This window comes from Salvelinus sp. IW2-2015, unplaced genomic scaffold (genome assembly GCF_002910315.2).
Source record: "Salvelinus sp. IW2-2015 unplaced genomic scaffold, ASM291031v2 Un_scaffold83, whole genome shotgun sequence".
Taxonomy (NCBI): Eukaryota; Metazoa; Chordata; class Actinopteri; order Salmoniformes; family Salmonidae; genus Salvelinus; species Salvelinus sp. IW2-2015.
In genome coordinates this window covers 793028-815562 of record NW_019942514.1, presented here as the reverse complement: position 1 = coordinate 815562, position 22535 = coordinate 793028, and the positions used below count along the sequence as shown (strand labels likewise).

At 41.6% G+C, this 22535-nt stretch overlaps 1 protein-coding gene across 2 annotated transcripts in view; it reads right to left on the bottom strand.

Moving 5' to 3' along the window:
* The window catches only part of LOC112068072 (CAP-Gly domain-containing linker protein 4), an 87373-nt gene that overhangs the window by 6887 nt on the left and 57951 nt on the right, over window positions 1-22535 (bottom strand). The window contains exons 12-14 of one of the 2 annotated variants that reach the window (XM_024135082.1): window positions 19632-19755; window positions 1340-1404; window positions 1021-1096 (exon numbers count right to left, since the gene is read on the bottom strand). In XM_024135082.1, coding sequence (XP_023990850.1) covers window positions 1021-1096; window positions 1340-1404; window positions 19632-19755 — 265 coding nt within the window. Of the gene's footprint in view, window positions 1-925; window positions 1097-1339; window positions 1405-19631; window positions 19756-22535 lie in introns of both variants that reach the window. The other variant, XM_024135083.2, reaches the window with a different exon arrangement.

Sequence of the window (22535 nt, the reverse complement as noted above, 5' to 3'; positions counted from 1 at the left end):
TGTCTCTGGGTAAGCGTCAAATATTTTTTATCTGGACACTTTCTGTTTTACCTGGAATGGGTGTAGACAAAGGAGAGCTCTCCAATAAGTACCAAAACATTCAAAGGCTCTTTTCTCAAAAGTCAGTTTACAAGTTGATCAACTTTCAAAAGCAGAATTACATTCCCATTGTTCCTCAAAAATGCAGTGTATGATACACAATTTTGTAGCTGTGAGTCTCTACTTTTATCCAACGTAAAAAATAAAATAAAAACATCTGATTTTGCTACATAAGACCGATTTCAGCCGGTCAGTCACATTTCCACATCATTACAACACTGTATATAGACATAATATGACATTTGAAATGTCTTTATTCTTTTGTGAGTGTAATGTTCACTGTTGATTTTTTATTTCATTTATTTTATCTATTTCACTTGCTTTGGCAATGTAAACATGTTTCCCATGCCAATAAAGCCCCTTAAATTGAAATTGAATTAAGAGTGAGATGGCTGAATGGGGTTAGAGGTGGAGAGAGAGAGAGAGAGGGACAGAAGGGTGAGTGTGGAGGGAGAGAGGCAGAGTAAGGTAGCAGAGAGGGAGAGAGTAAGGCAGCAAGCAAGGAGTAAAAGGGTAGAGAAAGAGGGTGAAATAGTGCAGCGTGAGAAAGATAGGAGTAGAAATCAGGGGATGGAGAAAGGAGAGTAAAAATAGTGAAAGGAGGGCGTAATGAGAAAGTGAGACAATGGACGGGGAAGAATGTAGAGAGTGGCAAAGGGAGGAATGGAAGTAAAGGAATGGGAGGGGTGAGAGAAAGATGTAAAACGAGAGAGGGAGAGGAACGTGAAGGAGAGGGATTGATCTTAGATAGCTTTCATACTCATTATAACCCTGCTATCGAGCATTGGCATTTCCCCAAAACTATAATTTTTGCTGACCATTTTACCTCCGGTGGTGGGGGGGATTAGGGAGAAAGCTGAAAACGGTCAGGGAGGAGGAATGCAGACAAGTGGAATGTGGAGGAGAGTGCTTAATGGCCACCTGTTGACGGGACTCTTCTGGCTCTGCTCCTTCTGGGCAGCGATGGCCGTCGACGTGCTGAAGCTGCGTCTGATTCCTGAATGAATGACAGACACGTGTGTGAATACACATAGACAGATTCACAAATATGTAGTACACATACACACACTAACATAAACAAATACAAAGAAGGACACACACACGCACACAGTGAAGGGTACCGAAATAATTGTGACATGAAGACAACTGCATTTTCCATCATTGAAATGTTATCATCGTTATTTAAGTTTATTCAGCGTTTGCAAGAATAAATAAGGAAAAACCAAGGCCAAAAACTCACTGGCAAAAGGACGGTTGAGACGTGAGGAGGACAGCTCTGAAAGACAATCCATAGAGCCATGGATCCTGTGGAAAAATGTTAAATAAAATTTAAAAACATTTACACTAAAGCCTAAGTCTAAGACACACAATCGTTGAAGCCCTTACTGAGTTCCGGAAACAGCAGCCTTCTTCAATAACACCCTACAAAATCGGCAGCTCTTTCTCTTACAGTACAAGGTTGGGGTCAATTCCATTTCAACTCCAGCATATTCACTACACAGGGAATGAATTGAAATTCACTAAAAGAATAGGGCAGGAAAAAAGTCGTAATTTCAAATAATGGGCTATTTCTCCAATTAAACCATTCCTTATCCATTCATTTCCGGAATGGAATGAGTCGAGATGGAATTGACCCTGAACCGCTCACCCGCCATCCATCAACTCTCGAATAGACACAAAATCAAATAAAAATTGTGGTATCCCAGCACAAGGTGCCTGTCCAACTTGGTGGATGTGTTTGCCGCTGTATGTCAGTGATAATAGCTGGAGCTTTGAAAACCATTACCACATAGGCAGGCGAAGTGGAGAATTCAGCAAAAAACGGCCTTATCTTGTAAGGAAAGCAGAAAAGGAGAGGGGGGGTGACAGATAGCAGAAAAAATGTGAAGAAAAAAGTAACACCTCACTGTTTGTTATCTAATGGGTCCTGAAAGCTGCTGACAGGAAGAGAAAGACAAAAAGAGAGAGCGAAAGAGTGGCTGTTCTGGCTCTCGGTGATGGAGAGAATGCGAGAGGAAGATCTCTATTAGCCCAAACCTCGATTTAGCAGAGCGTCCCGCTTGCCCCGCAGGTTAATTAGAAAAAAAGAGGGGAAGAATGAGAAAAGGAGTCCAGTCCTTTCAGAAAACACTCCCCTCATCACACAGTAAAAGTAGGGTAAGAAAAAAGAGAAAGATGATTGCAGGTGTGGAGCTGGGAGAGGAAAAAAATTGAAGGGGGTAGATGGAGAGAAGGAACAAGATTTTTTTTTTAAGTAACCAAATGGATCAACTTAAAAAAAAAAAAGAAACTCATTAATTCCATCTCAACATCTACAACAAATAAGACTTACTTTCCCCTTTTCTTGACTCCTATTCCTTGATTGGTTTGCTAGTAAATACGTATGTATAGTGCCGTCTACCTTTAAAAGAAACTTCAATCAAATGAAATCAACTTCCTTGACTCTGTGTCCAGGAAAACCTCCACATAATGTTTAAATGAGTGGAATGGGATGATGTCTTGCATGAAAAAACATGTTTACATTACCAAGTACATTAATGGGGTAAACCTACTCTAAGAGTATGTATTAGGCTGATTGAGAGAAGGTTTGAATCCTAATCAACCCATCCAATGTGAGTACATCTGTTGTTGAAGCACAGTAGATCAATAAACTACAGTATTCTAGTAGTAGTCAAGCTGCTTATGCTGAAAAGCCTTGTTAGTATATAGCTCAAATTAGCTTTAGAATTTCCTGGATTCTTTTACTTCAGACAAAAGATATTGAAATTAAACCGTGTTTTGTATTAATAGCACAAGTCTTGCCACCAAACTTTATTACTATGCATTATAACTAGTTGAAATTGCATAAAACATGACTGTCAATGGTTAGTTTTCAAAATGGTACAGCTCTTTAACAGTTTATGCTACATACACTAGACCACTGTTAAAAGATCTTACAATTACATAATGATTTAAATTAGCACACATTTGCATAACATGAATACATTTACCACAGTACCTAACTTCCCCCATGAATTTTTTTCAGAATATAGTCAAGGTAAATGTGAATGCCTCGCGTACCTTGCTTTTATAAAACGGTTACCAACAGATTAAAATAACTATAAATTAAATTCAAAACTTTATTTTGATAAATAAATTCATACAACTTAATTATTCCACCAAAATATATAATCCGGCGAAAATTCTGGTTGTTAGTTATTTTGGTCATGTTGCTACAGACTCGACTCAGTCGTTAATTCTTTTTGCATAGTTGCTATAAACAAGTTGGTTGTTTAGCAACAAAACTGACATGTGTGCAACTATGTGGCAAAACAGACCGGGTTGCCTTTAAATATAGTTTACATGTTGTCAACAGTTTGTCTCAAAATATTGAAAACAAATACATTTGCACAATGAGCACACAAGCCTAAGATCACCATGCGCAATGCCAAGCGTCGGCCGGAGTGGTGTAAAGCACGTCGCCGTTGGACTCTGAAGCAGTGGAAATGCGTTCTCTGGAGTGATGAATCACGCTTCACCATCAGGCAGTGCAACGGACAAATCTGGGTTTGACAGATGCAAGGAGAACACTACCTGCACCAATGCATAGTGCCAACTGTAAACTTTGGTGGAGGAGGAATAATGATCTAGGGCTGTTTTTCATGGTTCGGGCTAGGCCCCTTAGTTCCAGTGAAGGGAAATCTTAGCGCTATAGCAAACAATGACATTCTAGATGATCTGTGCTTCCAACTTTGTGGCAACAGTTTGGGGTAGGACCTTTCCTATATCAGCATGACAATGTCCCCGTGCACAAAGCGAGGTCCATACAGAAATGGTTTGTGGAAGGACTGAACAGGCCTGCACACAGCCCGGACCTCAACCCCATCAAACACATTTGGGATGAATTGGAACTCCGACTGTGAACCAGGCCTGATCGCCCAAAATCAGTGTCTGACCTCACTAATGGTCTTGTGGCTGAATGGAAGCAAGTCCCCGCAGCAATGTTCCAACATCTAGTGCAAAGCCTTCCCAGAAGAGTGGAGGCTGTAAGCAGCAAAAGGGATACCAACTCCATATTAATGCCCATCATTTTGGAATTAGATGTTCGACGAGCAGATGTTCACATACGTTTGGTCACGTAGTGTATATGATCGTTCAGAACCATAACGCACACCTTCCGGCCACATCGATGTGCGCGCATAATCTTTGGGACATTTTCAGCCAACCCATTCTAAACAAAATGGTTGCTAAGCAGGCTGGATAACGTTCTTGTCACTTGCTAGCTAGATAGCCAACTTCAGCTAACTAGGTCAGGTTAAACATTGAAACTGGAATGAAAGAATACTAGCATTTTTGTTTGTTTTATCTTTTTTTCTATTGGCATTTACTTGGGCACCTAAAGACCCCCAGACCATGAGAAACAAGATTATCTGGTCTGATGAAACCAAGATTGAACTCTTTGAGCTGAATGCCAAGTGTCACGTCTGGAGGAAACCTGGAACCATCCCTACGGTGAAGCATGGTGGTGGCAGCGTCATGCTGTGGGGATGTTTTTCAGTGGCAGGGACTGGGAAATTAGTCAGGATCGAGGGAAAGATGAATGAAACAAAAGTACAGAGATCCTTGAAGAAAACCTGCTCCAGGGTATTCGGGACCTCAGACTGGAGCGAAGGTTCACCTTCCAACAGGACAATGACCCTAAGCACACAGCCAAGCCAATGTAGGAGTGGCTTCGGGACAAGTCTCTGAATGTCCTTCTGTGGCCCAGCCAGAGCCCGAACCCAATCGAACATCTCTGGAGAGATGTGAAAATAGCCTTGCAGCGACACTCCCCATCCAACCTAACAGAGCTTGAGAGGATCTGCAGAGAAAAATGGGAGAAACTCCCCAAATACAGGTGTGCCATGCTTGTCGTGTCCTACCCAAAAAGACTCAAGGCTGTAATCGCTGCCAAAGGTGCTTCAACAAAGTACTGAGTAAAGGGTCTGAATACTTATGTAAATGTGATAGTTCCATATATTTTTTATACATTTGCAAATATTTCAAAAAAACTTTTTTCTTTGTCATTATGGGGTATTGTGTGCAAATTGAGGGGATCTAAAAAAAAATCAAGTTTAGAATAAGGCTGTAACATAACAAAATCTGGAAAAAGTCCAGGGGTCTGAACACTTTCCGAATGCACTGTATGTAGGTGGGTGTGCGTAATAATGTGTACATCTCCCGCCAATGCGACACTCCCAGGTACGAGGTAGGCTACACCTGCAGTCAGACTGTTACTATGAGGGTGTATGTGGATGTACACATTCTTTATCTGATCTCTCACTGATCATTTCTGTTATGTCCTGATCCCCCCCATCTCTCCTCCATTCCTCCCTGTCTCCTCTCCCCCAGTGTGAAGGCTGTGTATAATGAGCCCGACAACCCTCTCATGGCTATCAATGATCAGGACAAACTGCGCTGGTGGTAGAACACCCAGACCGGGCATGCCCACTGACTAGCCTCATTTACAGCTGCAACACACACACAGGCTAATGGAAGTTAATGGGGCCTAATGGAGTGTACTGTAATATGTGATGATAGAGACTTCCGCCCCTTTATTAWTGTCAGAATTAGTCTAATGTAGTGAACAGTGTTACAAGCTAATGTATCAGACTGTATAACAGTAGTGTATGGTCCAACAATGTGACCATTATTAGAGACTGCTGGAGGGTAATATACTGGACCGGTCTGCCTTCTTGCTCAATGCAGTCGAATGAAACCTCAGGAATTGGTATCAGAAGAGAAAAGCAAAACATGGAAGAACGAGGTGTACAGCAAGGCACAATAGAGGTAAGCATGTCTCCATCTATCTTTATTACCTCACGCTACAGTAAAACTATCTCCGTGATGCTAAAGGCCTTTGCGGACTGTATATCGGATTCAGACTTCTACAATTATCACGTCACACTGCGCGATGTATGATTTTGTTTAGTTCTGACGTCACATTCTGCGATTGGATTGCGAGGCTACATCAGCCAGCATAGGCTACGTCAACTGCAGCAATGTATTTGATCTGCGCTTGTGCCAGAAGTGCAAGCCTTTCTCTCTATGCTTATATACAAGTGAAGTGAGTTSGGGAAAAACTAAAAGTAGGCCTATGCATCGAAGAAATTGTTTTCACATACCGACGTTATATGTCCGAACTCAGAATCAAACTATTATATTAATCTGACTGTGCATAATCAGTGCCGCCAGTGTTCCTATCGGTCAGTCACTGGGATCGGCTCGTAACACCAGCCACACTACACAATAAAAAGGCAAAACAATTCTGACACTGCCAGAACTTTGTCGGAGTCGACCATGTAGTGGTACTTAAAAATCGGCAGACCTTGAAGCCCCCTCCAGCTGCGCAGAGGTCATTACAATACAGTACCCCCTGGATTCATCTCTATTTTGAACTGATATGCAGCCAGGACACTTCAATTGTAAATCACCTAAAAATAGATATATATTATTGCTTTAATTGAATTGAATTTATTGTGGGTAACAGACTGACATTTGAAGTCAGACGTTTAAATGTATTTGGCTAAGGTGTAAGTAAACACAGTTTTCACAATTCGTGACATTTAATCCTAGTAAAAATTCCCTGTGTTAGGTCAGTTAGGATCACCACTTTATTTTAAGAATGTGAAATGTCAGAATAATAGTAGAGAGAATGATTTATTTCAGCCTTTATTTCTTTCATCACATTCCCAGTGGGTCAGAAGTTTACATACACTCAATTAGTAATTGGTAGCATTGCCTTTAAATTGTTTAACTTGGGTCTAACGTGTCGGGTAGCCTTCCACAAGCCTCCCACAAAACGGTGGGTGAATTCTGTYCCATTCCTCCTGACAGAGATGGTGTATTTGTCAAATTTTATTTGTCACATACACATGGTTAGCAGATGTTAATGCAAGTGTAGCGAAATGCTTGTGCTTCTAGTTCCGACAATGCAGTAATAACCAACGAGTAATCTAACAATTCCACAACTACTACCTTATACACACAAGTGTAAAGGGATAAAGAATATGTACATAAAGATATATGAATGTGTGATGGTACAGAACGGCATAGTAATGGTGTAACTGAGTCAGGTTTGTAGGCCTCCTTGCTCGCACACACTTTTCCAGTTCTGCCCACAAACTCTGTAGGATTGAGGTCAGGGCTTTGTGATGGCCACTCCAATACTTTGAAAGTATGCTTGGGGTCATTGTCCATTTAGAAGACCCATTTGCAACCAAGCTTTAACTTCCTGAAGGATGTCTTGAGATGTTGCTTCAATATATCCACATAATTTTACTTCCTCATGAGGCCATCTATTTTGTGAAGTGCACCAGTCCCTCCTGCAGCAAAGGACCCCCACAACATGTTGCTACCATCCCCGTGCTTCACGGTTGGGATGGTGTTCTTTGGCTTGCAAGCCTCTCCCTTTTTCCTCCAAACATAATGATGGTCATTATGGCCAAGCAGTTTGTTTCATCGGACCAAAAAGTCCGATCTTTGTCCCCATGTGCAGTTGCAAACCGTAGTCTGGCTTTTGTTATGGCGGTTTTGGAGCAGTGGCTTCTTCCTTGCTGAGCGGCCTTTCAGGTTATGTCGATATAGGACTTGTTTTGCTGTGGATATAGGTACCTGTTTCTTCCAGCATCTTCACAAGGTATTTTGCTGTTGTTCTGGGATTGATTTGCACTTTTCACACCAAAGTACGTTCATCTCTAGGAGACAGAATGTGTCTCCTTCCTGAGTGGTATGATGGCTGCGTGGTCCCATGGTGTCTATATGTGCGTACTATTGTTTGTACAGAGAAACGTGGTACCTTCAGGTGCTTGTGGAGGTCTAGTTTTTCTGATGTCTTGGCTGATTTCTTTTGATTTTCCCATGATGTCAAGCAAAGAGGCACTGAGTTTGAAGGTAGGCCTTGAAATACATCCACAGGTACACCTGTAATTGACTCAAATGATGTGAATTTGCCTATCAGAAGCTTCTAAAGCCATTACATAATTTTCTGGGATTTTCCAAGCTGTTTAAAGGCACAGTCAAATTAGTGTATGTAAAATTCTGACCCACTGGAATTGTGATAGTGAATTATAAGTGAAATAATCTGTCTGTAAACAATTGTTGGAAAGATTGCTTGTGTCATGCACAACGTAGATGTCCTAACCGACTTGTCAAAACTATAGATTGTTAACAAGAAATTTGTGGAGTGGTTAAAAAACGGGTTTTAATGACTCCAACATAAGTGTATGTAAACTTCCGACTTCAACTGTACAACAAAATGTACAATGTGGACCCAGAGGATATCACTTGAAAGTATTTAATCACATTTGATCACATCAGAAGATAACCTCCTCGCAATCTCCAAAATACAACAGCCACAAGACAACTTTGTTTGGTTGTTGTAAAGGACCATGCACAGAAACTGAAGAGATATAGCTAGCTAACGACCTCCTTTTCCACGTGGAAAAAAACGTCAGACAGAGACTTGCTAGCTACGTCAGCTAGCTAGCTGGAATTTTCTATAAGGAATCTGTCTCCCAAAAAAAGCTTCTCCCAAGTGGGTGTGACACCTACTCCCGTTGCCTGCTGCATTGCTGCTTGGATTCCACCTGGCGATCTGTTTACCATCTGCCCTTGCCTGTCTCCCCCTGTCTGGTACAGGTACTCCTGCCACACTGCCCCCTCTCTCGCGAGGTTTCGCTCGCCTCCAGTACACACGCACTGTTGGGGCGAGTGACTCTGGACTTACAATGGCTAGCCCCAAGTCGTTCTATTTTTTTCTTGTGCTTTATGCCATTTGCCTCATGACTCCTGCATGCTTTGTTGACTATGAACTTGCTTGTTTACGCAACCGTGGGACAGACTGTTTGTTCCCACACTCGGGACTCTGACTCTGTATTGGTTACACGGACTCTTGGCCTCTCATCCTATTCTAACCACCTCTCGCCAGCTTTGTATTCATGTTACCTGATGAAATTGCTGTACAATATGATCTTGTTGTCATCTAATGCACATTCAAATGTCATAAATCAACACTGCAGAGCTCTCCTTGTCCTTTGTCATGCCCTGATTGTAATACTGCTGATGATATCTGGAAATGTGCATGCACACCCTGGCCCATCTACTGTTGCTAGCCACAATTCTGACTTGTGCTCTGATATCTGCTCTTGTAAAAGCCTGGGTTCTCTGCACATTAACTTCTTAAGACTTTTAGGAACAAATACACACAGGCAGTTAAGAAAGCTAAGGCTAGCTTTTTCAAGGAGAAATTTGCATCCTGTAGCACGAACTCAAAAAAGTTCTGGGACACTGTAAAGTCAATGGAGAATAAGAGCTGGCCCATGTATCTTGGAAAGATATTGACCTCATTCCATCAGTAGAGGATGCCTGGTTATTCTTTTTAAGTGCATTCCTCACCATTTTAAATAAGCATGCCTAATTCAAAAAAATTCAGAACTAAGACAGATATAGCCCTTTGTTCACTCCCGACTTGACTGCCCTTGATCAGCACAAAAACATCCTGTGGAGTACTGCATTAGCATCAAATATCCCCCGCGATACGCAACTTTTCAGGGAAGTTAGGAACCAATATAAACAGACAGTTAGGAAAGCAAAGGCTAGCATTTTCAAACAGAAATTTGCATCCTGTAGCACAAACGCCAAAAAGTTCTGGGACACTATAAAGTCCATGGAGAATAAGAGCATTTCCTCCCAGCTGCGCACTGCACTGAGGCTAGGAAACACTGTCACCACCGATACATCCACTATAATTGAGAATTTCAATAAGCATTTTTCTACAGMTGGCCATGCTTTCCACCTGGCTACCCCAGTCAACAGCCCTGCACTCCCCACAGCAACTTGCCCAAGCCTCCCCCATCTCTCCTTCACCCAAATCCAGATAGCTGATGTTCTTAAAGAACGGCAAAACCTGGACCCCTACAAATCAGCCGGGCTAGACAATCTGGACCCTCTCTTTTTAAAATGATCTGCAGAAATTGTTGCAACCCCTATTACTAGCCTGTTCAACCTCTTTCGAATCGTCTGAGATTCCCAAAGATTGGAAAGCTGCCGCGGTCATCCCCCTCTTCAAAGGGGGAGACACTCTAGACCCAAATTGCTACAGACCTATATCTATCCTACCTTTCTAAGGTCTTCGAAAGCCAAGTTAACAAACAGATTACCACTTTGAATCCCACCGTACCTTCTCCGCTATGCAATCTGGTTTCAGAGCTGGTCACGGGTGCACCTCAGCCATGCTCAAGGTCCTAAACGATATCATAACCGCCATCGATGATATCATAACCGCCATCGATAAGAGACATTACTGTGCAGCCATAWTCATCGACCTGGCCAAGGCTTTCGACTATGTCAATCAGCACATTCTTATTGGCAGACTCAACAGCCTTGGTTTCTCAAATGATTGCCTCGCCTGGTTCACCAACTACTTCTCAGACAGAGTTCAGTGTGTCAAATCGGAGGGTCTGTTGTCCGGACCTCTTGCAGTCTAAGGTCTAAAGTCTAAGGGGGTGCCACAGGGTTCAATTTTCGGTTCGACTCTCTTCTCTGTATACATCAATGATGTCGCTCTTGCTGCTAGTGATTCTCTGATCCACCTCTGCGCAGACGACACCATTCTGTATACTTCTGGCCCTTCTTTGGACACTGTGTTAACTAACCTCCAGACGAGCTTCAATGCCATACAACTCTCCTTCCGTGGCCTCCAATTGCTCTTAAATACAAGTAAAACTAAATGCATGCTCTTCAACCGATCACTGCCCGCACCTGCCCGCCCGCATCCAGCATCACTACTCTGGAGCGGTTCTGAACTTAGAATATGTGGACAACTACACAATACCTAGGTGTTGTGTTAGACTGTAAACTCTCCTTCCAGACTCACATTAAGCATCTCCAATCCAAAATTAAATCTAGAACCGGCTTCCTATTTCACAACAAACATCCTTCACTCATGCTGCCAAACATACCCTCATAAAACTGACCATCCTACCGATCCTCGACTTCGGCGATGTCATCTAATAGCCTCCAACACTCTACTCAACAAATTGGACGGTCTATCACCAGCCATCTTTTGTCACCAAAGCCCCATATATTACCCACCACTGCGACCTGTACGCTCTCTTGGCTGGCCATCGCTTCATACTCGTGTGCCAAACACACTGGCTCCAGGTCATCTAGAACTCTCTCTAGGTAAAGCCCCGCCTTATCTCAGCTCACTGGTCACCATAGCAGCACCCACCCGTAGCACGCGCTACAGCAGGTATATCTCCCTGGTCACCACCAAAGCCAATTCTCTCCTTTGCCGCCTCTCCTTCCAGTTCTTTGCTGCCAATGACTGGAACGAACGCAAAAATCTTTGAAGCTTGACTCTTACCTCCCTCACTAAACATTAAGCACCAGCTGTCGAGCAGCTCACAGATTACTGCACCTGTACATAGCTAATCTGTAATTAGCCCATAAAATCTAACTCATCCCCATACTGTATTTATTTATTGATCTTGCTCCTTTGCACCCCAGTATCTCTACTTGCACATTCATCTTCTGTACATCCTACCATTCCAGTGTTTAATTGCTATATTGTAATTACTTCGCCACCATGGCCTATTTATTGCCTTACCTCTCTTATCCTACCTCATTTGCACATGCTGTATATAGATTTTTCTACTGTATTTTTGATTGTAGATTTGTTTATTCAATGTGTAACTCTGTCTTGTTGTATGTCGTACTGCTTTGCTTTATCTTGGCCAGGTCGCAGTTGCAAATGAGAACTTGTTCTCAACGAACACTGATGTTAACTGTTCTGGTTATAAACTTTTTCGGCAAGACAGATCTTCTAAAGATGGTGGAGTGGGAATCTTTACCAAGGAACACCTTCAGTGCTCGGTTGTCTCCACCAAGTCTGCCCCCAAATAATTATATTTGCTGGTTTTAAGCATTGCCATGACTTTCCCTCTTGAGTGGGGAGCATAGGCGCCAGATCCGCTCGGCACAGGGCTGACAGATAGCCAGATCCCCTCCCCCCTCTCTCTCCCACCAGAGTTTTAATGATTTAACAACCGGATCGTAAATACCTTGCAGTCTGCAGAAACAGAAGTTAAAAATGCCTTTGTTTCCACAGAGAGAGACTTTGCAGTACTGTAACATCAAAAGGTTGGACATTGAGACAATATTCCTTACACAAAGAATGTGGGAATTGGTCGAGAAGGACTTAAAGAACAATTATGTCAAATCAGTTGTTGTTTTGGGATATCATTAAGGACGGTATAACCAAATAATGGTAACTCTACAAATGTATACGTCCCAGTTATCAGATTGACATCTAAATGTTGTGGAACTTTTATGATTAAATATGAAACTATTTGTGAGAAGATTACATTTAATTTTAGCCTTCTAAAGTTTTACCCAGTCAGTAAACACACCCACGTGAGCACAGACCATGTGGCAACGTGATGGAACCGCCCTCCAAGGAGGGGGCATAAAAGGACAGCTAACAAAATGTACATATGACCAGAGAATGTGAGGATCATCCACACATTGAAAYGGTTGGAATCTCTACAGACCAGCATGCGGACGGTAAGCCGGACGTGTAAAATGGATAGACTCCACATTAGACCAGTGAGACCGTTAGCGTGAGCTGAAATGTACGAAATGGTTAGAAACTCTGAAACTTTCAACAGAGAAGAAGAAAATCACTTCCAGACCAGAAAACGTGGAGACTCTTGAAGAAGAAGACTACACAGGAACATTCAGTCTGCAGCTGTTTATGCACTGTTAGCCTAAGAAACTCGACCGAAGACGAGAGACAAAGAACAATTTCCTCTCACCACTACAGGTATCTATTCTAAACAAACAGAGTGAAGAATAAGGCCTGCTGAACACCGCGTGGTACACCTCTGGAAGATCCATTCTAACAGACACTCTGAGACCAACCTACTACAACGGACATGGTGACCTCCGGTGGAGAACCAGAGACTTCCACAACCTTTTTCCGTGGTGCCCCAAGATTGCTAATGAGTTCATTGTTACACGAGTAATTAAAACAACGTAATAATTAAACATAGTCAATTGATTTGATAAACTAATCATCATCACATTAAAAATGGTACCAACGTCACGACAACATTAAACTTTCAAATATCTCTTCGTTGACTGTTGCTGGGTGTCTTCGTCCACCATCAGCACCGGCCTGTACTCTAAGCTCTCTCCTGGCCCCTTACATTAAGTCTGGATTTGACCTGCTAGGTGACAAACTGGGACACGCTTAACCAACTGACCAAGTCGTCTTTTATTTAAGGCCTATTTCTATTTTGCCCTGTTTATCAAACGTGTTGGAAAAAAATTGCCAACATTCAACTGACTGGCTTTCTTGATGTCAATAGTATTCTCTCTGGTATGCAATCTGGTTTCCGCTCAGGTTTTGGATGTGTCTCTGCAACCTTAAAGGTCCTAAATTATGTCACCATTGCCCTTGATTCTAAGCAATATTCTAGCAATATTGCTATTTTTATTGACTTGGCCAAAGCCTTTGATACGGTAGACCATTAAATTCTTGTAGGCTGGGTAAGAAGTATTGGTGTCTCTGATGGGTCTTTAGCCTGGTGCCTGCTGTCTCAGCAACTGCCTGTCACCAAGGGAGTACCCCAATGCTCGATCGATCCTAGTCCACACGCTCTTTTCAATTTATATCAACATAGCTCAGGCAGTAGGAAGCTCTCTCATCCATGTATATGCAGATGATACAGTCTTATACTCAGCTGGTCCCTCCCCATTCTTAGTGTCCAACAAGCTTTCTCTGCCCTTAACCTTGTTCTGAACACCTCCAAAACAAAGGTCATGTGGTTTGGTAAGAGGAATGCCCCTCTCCCCACCGGTGTGATTACTACCTCTGAAGGTTTAGAGCTTGAGGTAGTCACCTCATACAAGTAATTGGGAGTATGGCTAGACGGTACACTGTCCTTCTCTCAGCACATATCAAAACTGCAGGCTAAGGTAAAATCTAGACTTGGTTTCCTCTATCGTAATCACTCCTCTTTCACCCCAGCTGCCAAACTAACCCTGATTCAGATGATCATCCTACCCATGCGAGGGTGCTCTCGAGCGGCTAGATGTTCTTTACCATTCGGCCATCAGATTTGCCACCAATGCTCCTTATAGGACACATCACTGCACTCTATACTCCTCTGTAAACTGGTCATCTATGCATACCAGTCGCAAGACCCACTGGTTGATGCTTATTAATAAAACCCTCTTAGACCTCACTACCCCCTATCTGAGATACCTACTGCAGCCCTCAAACTCCACATACAACACCCATTCTGCCATTCACATTCTGTTAAAGGTCCCCAAAGCACACACATCCCTGGGCCGGTCCTCTTTTCAGTTCGCTCCAGATAGCGACTGGAACGAGCTGCAAAAAACACTCAAACTGGATATTTTTATCACCAACTCTTCATTAAAAGACTCAATCATGGACACTTACTGACAGTTGTGGCTGCTTCGCATGATTTATTGTTCAAATCAAAGGTTATTGGTCACCTTCACGTGTTTAGCAGATGTTATTGCGGGTGTAKCGAAATGCTTGTGTTTCTAGCTCCGACAGTGCAGTAATATCTAACAAGTAATATCTAACAATTTCACAGCAATACACACAAATCTAAGTAAAGGAATGGAATTAAGAATATATAAATATTTGGACGAGCAATTTTCGAGCGGCATAGACTAAGATACAGTAGAATAGAATACAGTACATACATGATGAGTAATGAAAAATATGTAAACATTATTAAAGTGACTAGTGTTCCATCATTAAAGTTGCCAGTGATTTCAAGTCTATGTATATAGGGCAGCAGCCTCTAATGTGCTAGTGATGGCTATTTAACAGTCTGATGGCCTTGAGATAGACTGAAAAACACATTTCAGTCCCAGCTTTGATGCACCTGTACTGACCTCGCCTTCTGGATGATAGCGGGGTGAACAGGCAGTGGCTAGGTTGGTTATTGTCCATGATGATCTATCTGGCCTTCCTGTGACATCGGGTGTTGTAGGTGTCCTGGAGGGCAGGTCGTTTGCCCCCGGTGATGCATTGGACCATTTGATGCTTTAACCGCTGGAGTCATTCATTACTCACTTACCATCTCATTATGATGAATCATCAATTCCTAATTATTGATTGGTTTGTTAATTGTTTTAGTGTTAGGTCTCCTGTGTGTGTGTGTGTTTGTGTGGGGATGCATTCACAGACACAGCGACCAGCTTGTTGGGGGAGCACAGTGCTGTAGCCGGTGGGACAGAGGAGACGGCAACAGAGGCGCCTTCATCCTGAGCCCTATACTACGAATCATGTTTGACGAGTTAGCCGAGGTAACTTTGGTCAACTCTGAGTTCAACCTGGAATAACCAGTACCATGAAAGTGGCCAGGTTAATTTCTATGGCAATGAAACCTTCAGAACTAACCTGCTCCGGGGCAGGCTAACTCAGGGCTAACTCCATTTATCCTGAATTATTCGTCTGAGCCACGAGTTGAGGACCAACGAAATCAGATACCCTCCCTCTCTCAAAGATTGTCATCATCCCCTTCATTTGAGGAAGACGACTGATTAAATATTTAATTAAACAGGTTTTGTACGTAAAAACATCACATTACACATTTAGTAAGTACAGCATTTGCTTTCCAAACAGTACATTTCTCGCAGGATTGTATTCTGAAATTTGCGATAGGCAAACTGAAACTAACCAAGCATAGAGATATAATCCATAGATGGGCTGTTCCCATTCAAGTCAAGACTGGCAGCCATTGCTAGGGTACCCATGAGTTTAACAGTCAAATTGCCAGGGTTAGAGGTTCCAAAACCCTTCTATGAAATTATTAATTTCCTTCTACATTTTGTTGTGTTACAGCCAGAATTCAAAATGGATTAAATATATGTTTTTTCCTCACCCATCTACACACAAAACCCCATAATGACAAAGTGAAATCATGTTTTTAGAAATGTAAGCAAATTTATGAATATTAAATACAGAAACATCTACTTTACATAAGTATTCACACCACTGAGTCAATACTTTGTAGAAGCACCTTTGGCAGCGATTACAGCTGTGTCTTTCTGGGTAAGTCTGTAAGAGCTTTCTACATCTGGATTGTGCAACATTTGCCCATTATTCCTTTCAAAATTCTTCAAGCTCTGTCAAATTGGTTATTGATCATTGCAAGACAACAATTTTCAGGTCTTGCCATAGATTTTCAAGTAGATGTGTCAAAACTGTAACTTAGGAACATTCATTGTCTTCTTGGTAAGCACCTCCAGTGTAGATTTGGCCTTGTGTTTTAGGTTATTGTTCTGCTGAAAGGTAAATTCATCTCCCAGGAAAGCACAATGAACAAGGTTTTACTCTAGGATTTGGCCTGTGCTTAGCTCCATTCTGTTTCTTTTTTATCCTGGAAAAACTCCCTTGTCCTTAATGATTATAAGCGTACCCATCACATGAGGCAGCCACCCCTGTGCCTCAAACATAACACTTTGTATTCAGGACAAAAAGTTAATTGCTTTGCCACATTTATGCCAGCATTACTTTAGTTCCTTGTTGCAAACAGGATGCATGTTTTGGAATATTGTTTTTTATGTACAGGCTTTCTTCTTTTCACTCCGTCAATTAGGTTAGTATTGTGGAGTAACTACAATGTTGTTGATCCACCCTCATTGTTCTCCTATCACAGCCATTAAACTCAACTGTTTTAATGTCACCATTGGCCTCATGGTGAAATCCCTGAGCAGTTTCCTTCCCTTCCGGCAACCGAGTTAGGAAGGACGACTGTATCTTTGTAGTGACTGGGTGTATTGATAAAACATCCAAAGTTTAATTAATAACTTCACTATGCTAAAAGGGATCTTCTTTTTTATCTTTACCCATCTACCCTTTAGGTGCCCTTCTTTGCGAGGCATTGGAAAACCTCCCTGGTCTTTCTGGTCGAATCTGTGTTTGAAATTCACTGTTCGACTGAGGGACCTTACAGATAATTGTATGTGTGGGGTACAGAGATGAATTGTCATTCAAAAATCATGTTATTATTGAACACAGAGTGAGTCCACGCAACTTACTAAGCAAATTGTTACTCCTGAACTTATTTAGGCGTGCCATAACAAAAGGGTTGAATACTTATTGACTCCAAGACATTTCAGTTTTCATTTTGAACTAATTTGTCCACAAAAAGGTAAAACCTTATTCCATTTTGACACTATGGGATATTGTGTGTAGACCAGTGACACAAAATGCAGGTAGTAACAACAAAATGTGGAAAAAGTCAAGGGGTGTGAATACTTTCTGAAAGCACTGTATATGTCTATGGCCACCACGCAACAAGCTCCACAAGGAGCGATAGGAGCGGGGAAAAGGTGCTTGTGCATTGATAAGCACACCAAAGACGGCATTAACAATAATTAAGAAGATAACGTCAACACTTCCAAAAGCTTATTTTACACCACAGCCTGCTGAATTTGCAAGATAACTTTTCTTTCATTTTGATTGAGGCACAAATTAAAAAGTGGCACTGACTCGCCCATGGATTGATGTTTCAGCATTGTCTTAATGAAGAGTTCGGCATTCGACTAGCCATGTGTCAAATCAAACCGTATTGGTCACATATACATGGTTAGCAGATGTTATCGCGAGTCTAGCGAAATGCTTATGATTCTAGATCCGACAGTGCAGCAGTATCTAACAGGTAATATCTAACAATTCCACAACAAAACCTAATACACACAATCTAGTAAAGGAATGGGATAAGAATATATAAATATAAAATATATGGATGAGCAGTGACAGAGCGGCTAAGATGCAATAGATAGTGTAGAAAACAGTATACAGTATATAAATGTGAGATACGTTATGCGAGATATGTAAACATTCCTAAAGTGGATTTATTAAAGTGACTAGTGTTCCATTTCTTAAAGTGGCCAATGATATCAAGTCTGTAGGTAGTGAATTGTAAGTGAAATAATCTGTCTGTAAACAATTGTTGGAAAAATTACTTGTGTCATGCACAAAAGTAGATGTGCTAATCGACTTGCCAAAACTATAGTTTGTTAACAAGAAATTTGTGGAGTGGTTTAAAAATTAGATTTAATGACTCCAACATAAGTGTATGTAAATGTACGACTTCAACTGTACATAGACTTGAAATCACTGGTCACTTCAATAATTGGAACACTTGTCACTTTAACAATGTTTACATATTTTGCACTACTCATCTCATACGTATATACTGTATTCTATTCTACTGCATTTTAGTCTATGCCGCTCCGACATTGCACGTCCAGATATGTATATTCTTAATTCCATTCCTTTACTTAAAATGTGTGTGTATTGTTGTGAAATTGTTCGATATTACTCGTTAAATATTACTGCACTATTGGAGCTCGAAACACAAGCATTTCGCGACACCCGCAATAACATCTGCTAAACGTGTATGTGACCATTTTTTATTTATTTTATGTATATATTTCTAACAGACCGACCAGCCCAGGTAGCCCTTTGGCCTTCCTGTTCCGTAATGAACACAGTCCAGTCGGCTTGGCTGTGAATAGGCCTTAGCTTCCTGCCCGTTTGACACCCGTGGTCTAGTAAATCACCAATCTGGACTGTTTGCAGTGTCCTCAAGAAAGCAAAAATCAAATATTTCAACAGCTCTCACAAATGGCATTGTCGAGGCCTGGCTTGTTAGTGCCATCCAAATATTGATGAGTGTAATGAAAAGGGCTGTGACGGTCATGGAAGTTTGGATGATGGTTATTGGCCTGCCAAATTACTGATGTCACCGTGATAACCGTTTGAGTATAAAAAAAACTGAAAAAACAGTTTCTCCTCTCCCTCACTCTCGCGTGCATGTGCTGCCATAGAAATAGAATGAATAGAATGGGTATCCCCATTGAAGTCAATGATGTCATAATGGGTGGACTGGCGGCCATTGTGAGCGTACCCATAGGAGCAAAGCAGGAAGTAGAGCAGTAAGTGTACCTATTAATATGCACTGAAATTATGTTAATTAATTACTTTAAAATAATGTGAATGAGCATTCCACATTACCATGGAAATTATTGCAATACAATAACAGGCGGCCATTCTGAGTGTACTCATGAGTTTACCAGTCAAATTTCCAGGGTTAGAGGTTTCATGCCCGTTCTATTCATTCTATTTCTAGTTTCATCACGTTGTTAAGAGTCAATGTTATAGCAGAAACGGACTCAACTGCACAAATGCCCGTTCATCCCGCCCTGAGTGAGCTGTTCGTTACACATATCGCAGTTATTTTATATTCATGACAGTCTTCATCCATAACCGTCAGTTACACAGTTATACGGTAATTGTGCCAGTGACATTCACCAGATGCACCTTTGGTTCGGTAGATTTTTTTTCTCTAAACCTATTTCTAAATGTGAGAAATAATTAAAGACACTTCTTCCAGATTTTTTTGTTTGTTGTTTACAAATATAAAATGGAGTAGCCCAGAGGGGTATGTACTTACCTCTGTACACGCGATGGAGGGGCAAAGACACCATGTTTGGGAGGACAGCTGAAGTAGTTCACCCCGCCGACTGAGCCGTCGTTCTTCCCGCTGGGCTTGTCCAGCTCGATCCCCAGCCAGAACCCTGAGGGACAGATGGATAGATGGAAAAAGAGGCGGACAGACAGTCAAAGTCAAACCACGATTAGAGAAGCTTCTCGAGGCCATCAAGCAGCTTCTCGAGGCCATCCATTTTATTATTTTGCTTGGCAAGTCAGTTAAGAACAAATTCTTATTTACAATGACGGCCTACCGGGGAACAGTGGGTTAACTGCCTTGTTCAGGGGCAGAAAGACAGATTTTTAACCTTGTCAGCTCAGAGATTCGATCCAGCAACCTTTCGGTTACTGGCCCAACACTCTAACCACTACTGCCCCTTCAATATTTGCATTCAATACTTGATTGCAAATATCACAATGCAAAACAAGGGTAAGTGCATTCATGTAGAAGAAACTCTTGCACGCTGTGTCTACAATAACCAATGTAGTCACATTCTTAAACAACTGTCTTCTACAAGATTCAGCAGCTTGATGCATTCCAATGGATGACGTGAAGGAGCGATGGAAATTTACTGGGGGGGAGGGTTGGGGAGAGTAGCGCGTTTTTCTCTAGTTTACAATTGCTCTTCTACTCGTATCTTCCCTATAAACAATGGCTTAACTTACTTCTGATATTAACCTAATAAAAAGTTTAGAAACGTTTGGTATGGTGTGGCTATTATTAATCTATGTCTATGTCTGTATTACAGACGCAGTAGCCATCGGTGTCGTAGCATGCCACCGGCATATCTCTCTCTCTCTGGGGTTAGGCCTAAGCTTATCTTCTATATATATATATATATATATGTGCTTTTATTCACGAGGAGGGGAAACTAAATAATGTTGTTGGGTCTTTAAACCATGTTTGCCAGTGACAGTCTCTTCTCATTCAAATAGTTTTTTCAACAACCTCACCAACGAACTATCATGGTCCAAACATACCAAGACAGTGGTGAAGAGGGCACAACAAAACCTTTTCCCCCTCAGGAGACTGAAAAGATTTGGCATGGGTCCCCAGATCCTCAAAAGGTTCTACAGCTGCACCAGAGAGCATCCTGACTGGTTGCATCACCGCCTGGTATGGCAACTGCTCGGCATCTGACCGTAAGGCGCTACAGAGGGTAGTGCGAACGGCCCAGTACATCACTGGGGCCAAGCTTCCTGCCATCCAGGACCTATATAATAGCTGTGTCAGAGGAAAGCCCATAAAATTGTCAGAGACTCCAGTCACCCTGGAGTCTCTAGACTGTTTTCTCTGTCACCGCACGGCAAGCAGTACCAGAGCGCCTAGTCTAGGACCAAAAGGCTCCTCAACAGCTTCTACCCCCAATCCATAAGACTGCTAAACAATTCATAAAAATCACCACCAGACAATTTACATTGCCCCCCCCCCTTTTGTACACTGCTGCTACTCGCTGTTTGTTTGTTATCTATGCATAGTCACTTTGCCCCCACCTACATGTACAGATGACCTCAACTAGCCTGTATCCCCGCACACTAACTCAGTACCGTTGCCCCCTGTATATAGCCTCTTTATTGTTATTCTTATTGTGTTACTTTTTATTATAGTCTACTTGGTAAATATTTTCTTCTTCTTGAACTGCACTGTTGGTTAAGGGCTTGTAASTAAGCATTTCACGGTAAAGTATACACTTGTTGTATTCGGCGGATTTTGATTTGACTTAATAGACCCATGTAATTCCAGTTGATATTGCAAGGGTTGTTTTGTTTGTGCGTCGGTATATTGCATAAAAAAGTGGATGCTCGTGATTGTATTTTCCTTTCTTTTAAGACCAAATAGGCATAATGAAATAATACAATGTTGTGCAGTGGATTTACTGGCAAAAAAATAAATAAAAAATATTGGTTGAGTTTGCCCCATCCAGATTTACATGCTAAAATTGCCATTGTTAATGACATTCGGAGATCGTCAAGCCAAGCCTTCGATACTGGGTAAGCCTACAAGGTAGGGAGGGATGTACAGTTGAGGTCGGAAGTTTACATACACCTTATCCAAATACTTTAAAAAACTCAGTTTTCACAATTCCTGACATTTAATCCTAGTAAAAATTCCCAATCTTAGGTCAGGTAAGATCACAACTTTATTTAATGAATGTGAAATGTCAGAATGAAAGTAGAGTGAATTATTTATTTATTTTGAATTTCCCATGATGTCAAGCAAAGAGGCACGGAGTTTGAAGGTAGGCCTTGAAATACATCCACAGGTACACCTCCAATTGACTCAAATGATGTCAATTAGCCTATCAGAAGCTTCTAAAGCCATGACATAATTTTCTGGAATTTTCCAAGCTGTTTAAAGGCACAGTMAACTTAGTGTATGTAAGCTTCTGACCCACTGGAATTGTGATACAGTGAATTATAAGTAAAATAATCTGTCTGTAAACAATTGCTGGAAAGTAATTACTTGTRTCATGCACAAAGTAGATGTCCTAATCAACTTGCCAAAACTATAGTTTGTTAACATGAAATTTGTGGAGTGGTTGAAAAACTAGTTTTAATGACTCCAACCTAAGTGTATGTAAACTTTTGACTTCAACTGTATATCTCCCTCACTAACTTTAAGCATCAGCTGTCAGAGCAGCTTACCGATCGCCACAACTGTACACAGCCCATCTGTAAATAGCCTATCCAACCAACTACATACCTCATTCCCATATTTGTTTTTTTTCTGCTCTTTTGCACACCAGTATTCTACTTGCACATCCTCATCTGCACATCTATCACTCCAGTGTTAATTGCTAAACTGTAATTATTTCGCCACTATGGCCTATTTATTGCCTTACCTCCCTAATATTACTACATTTGC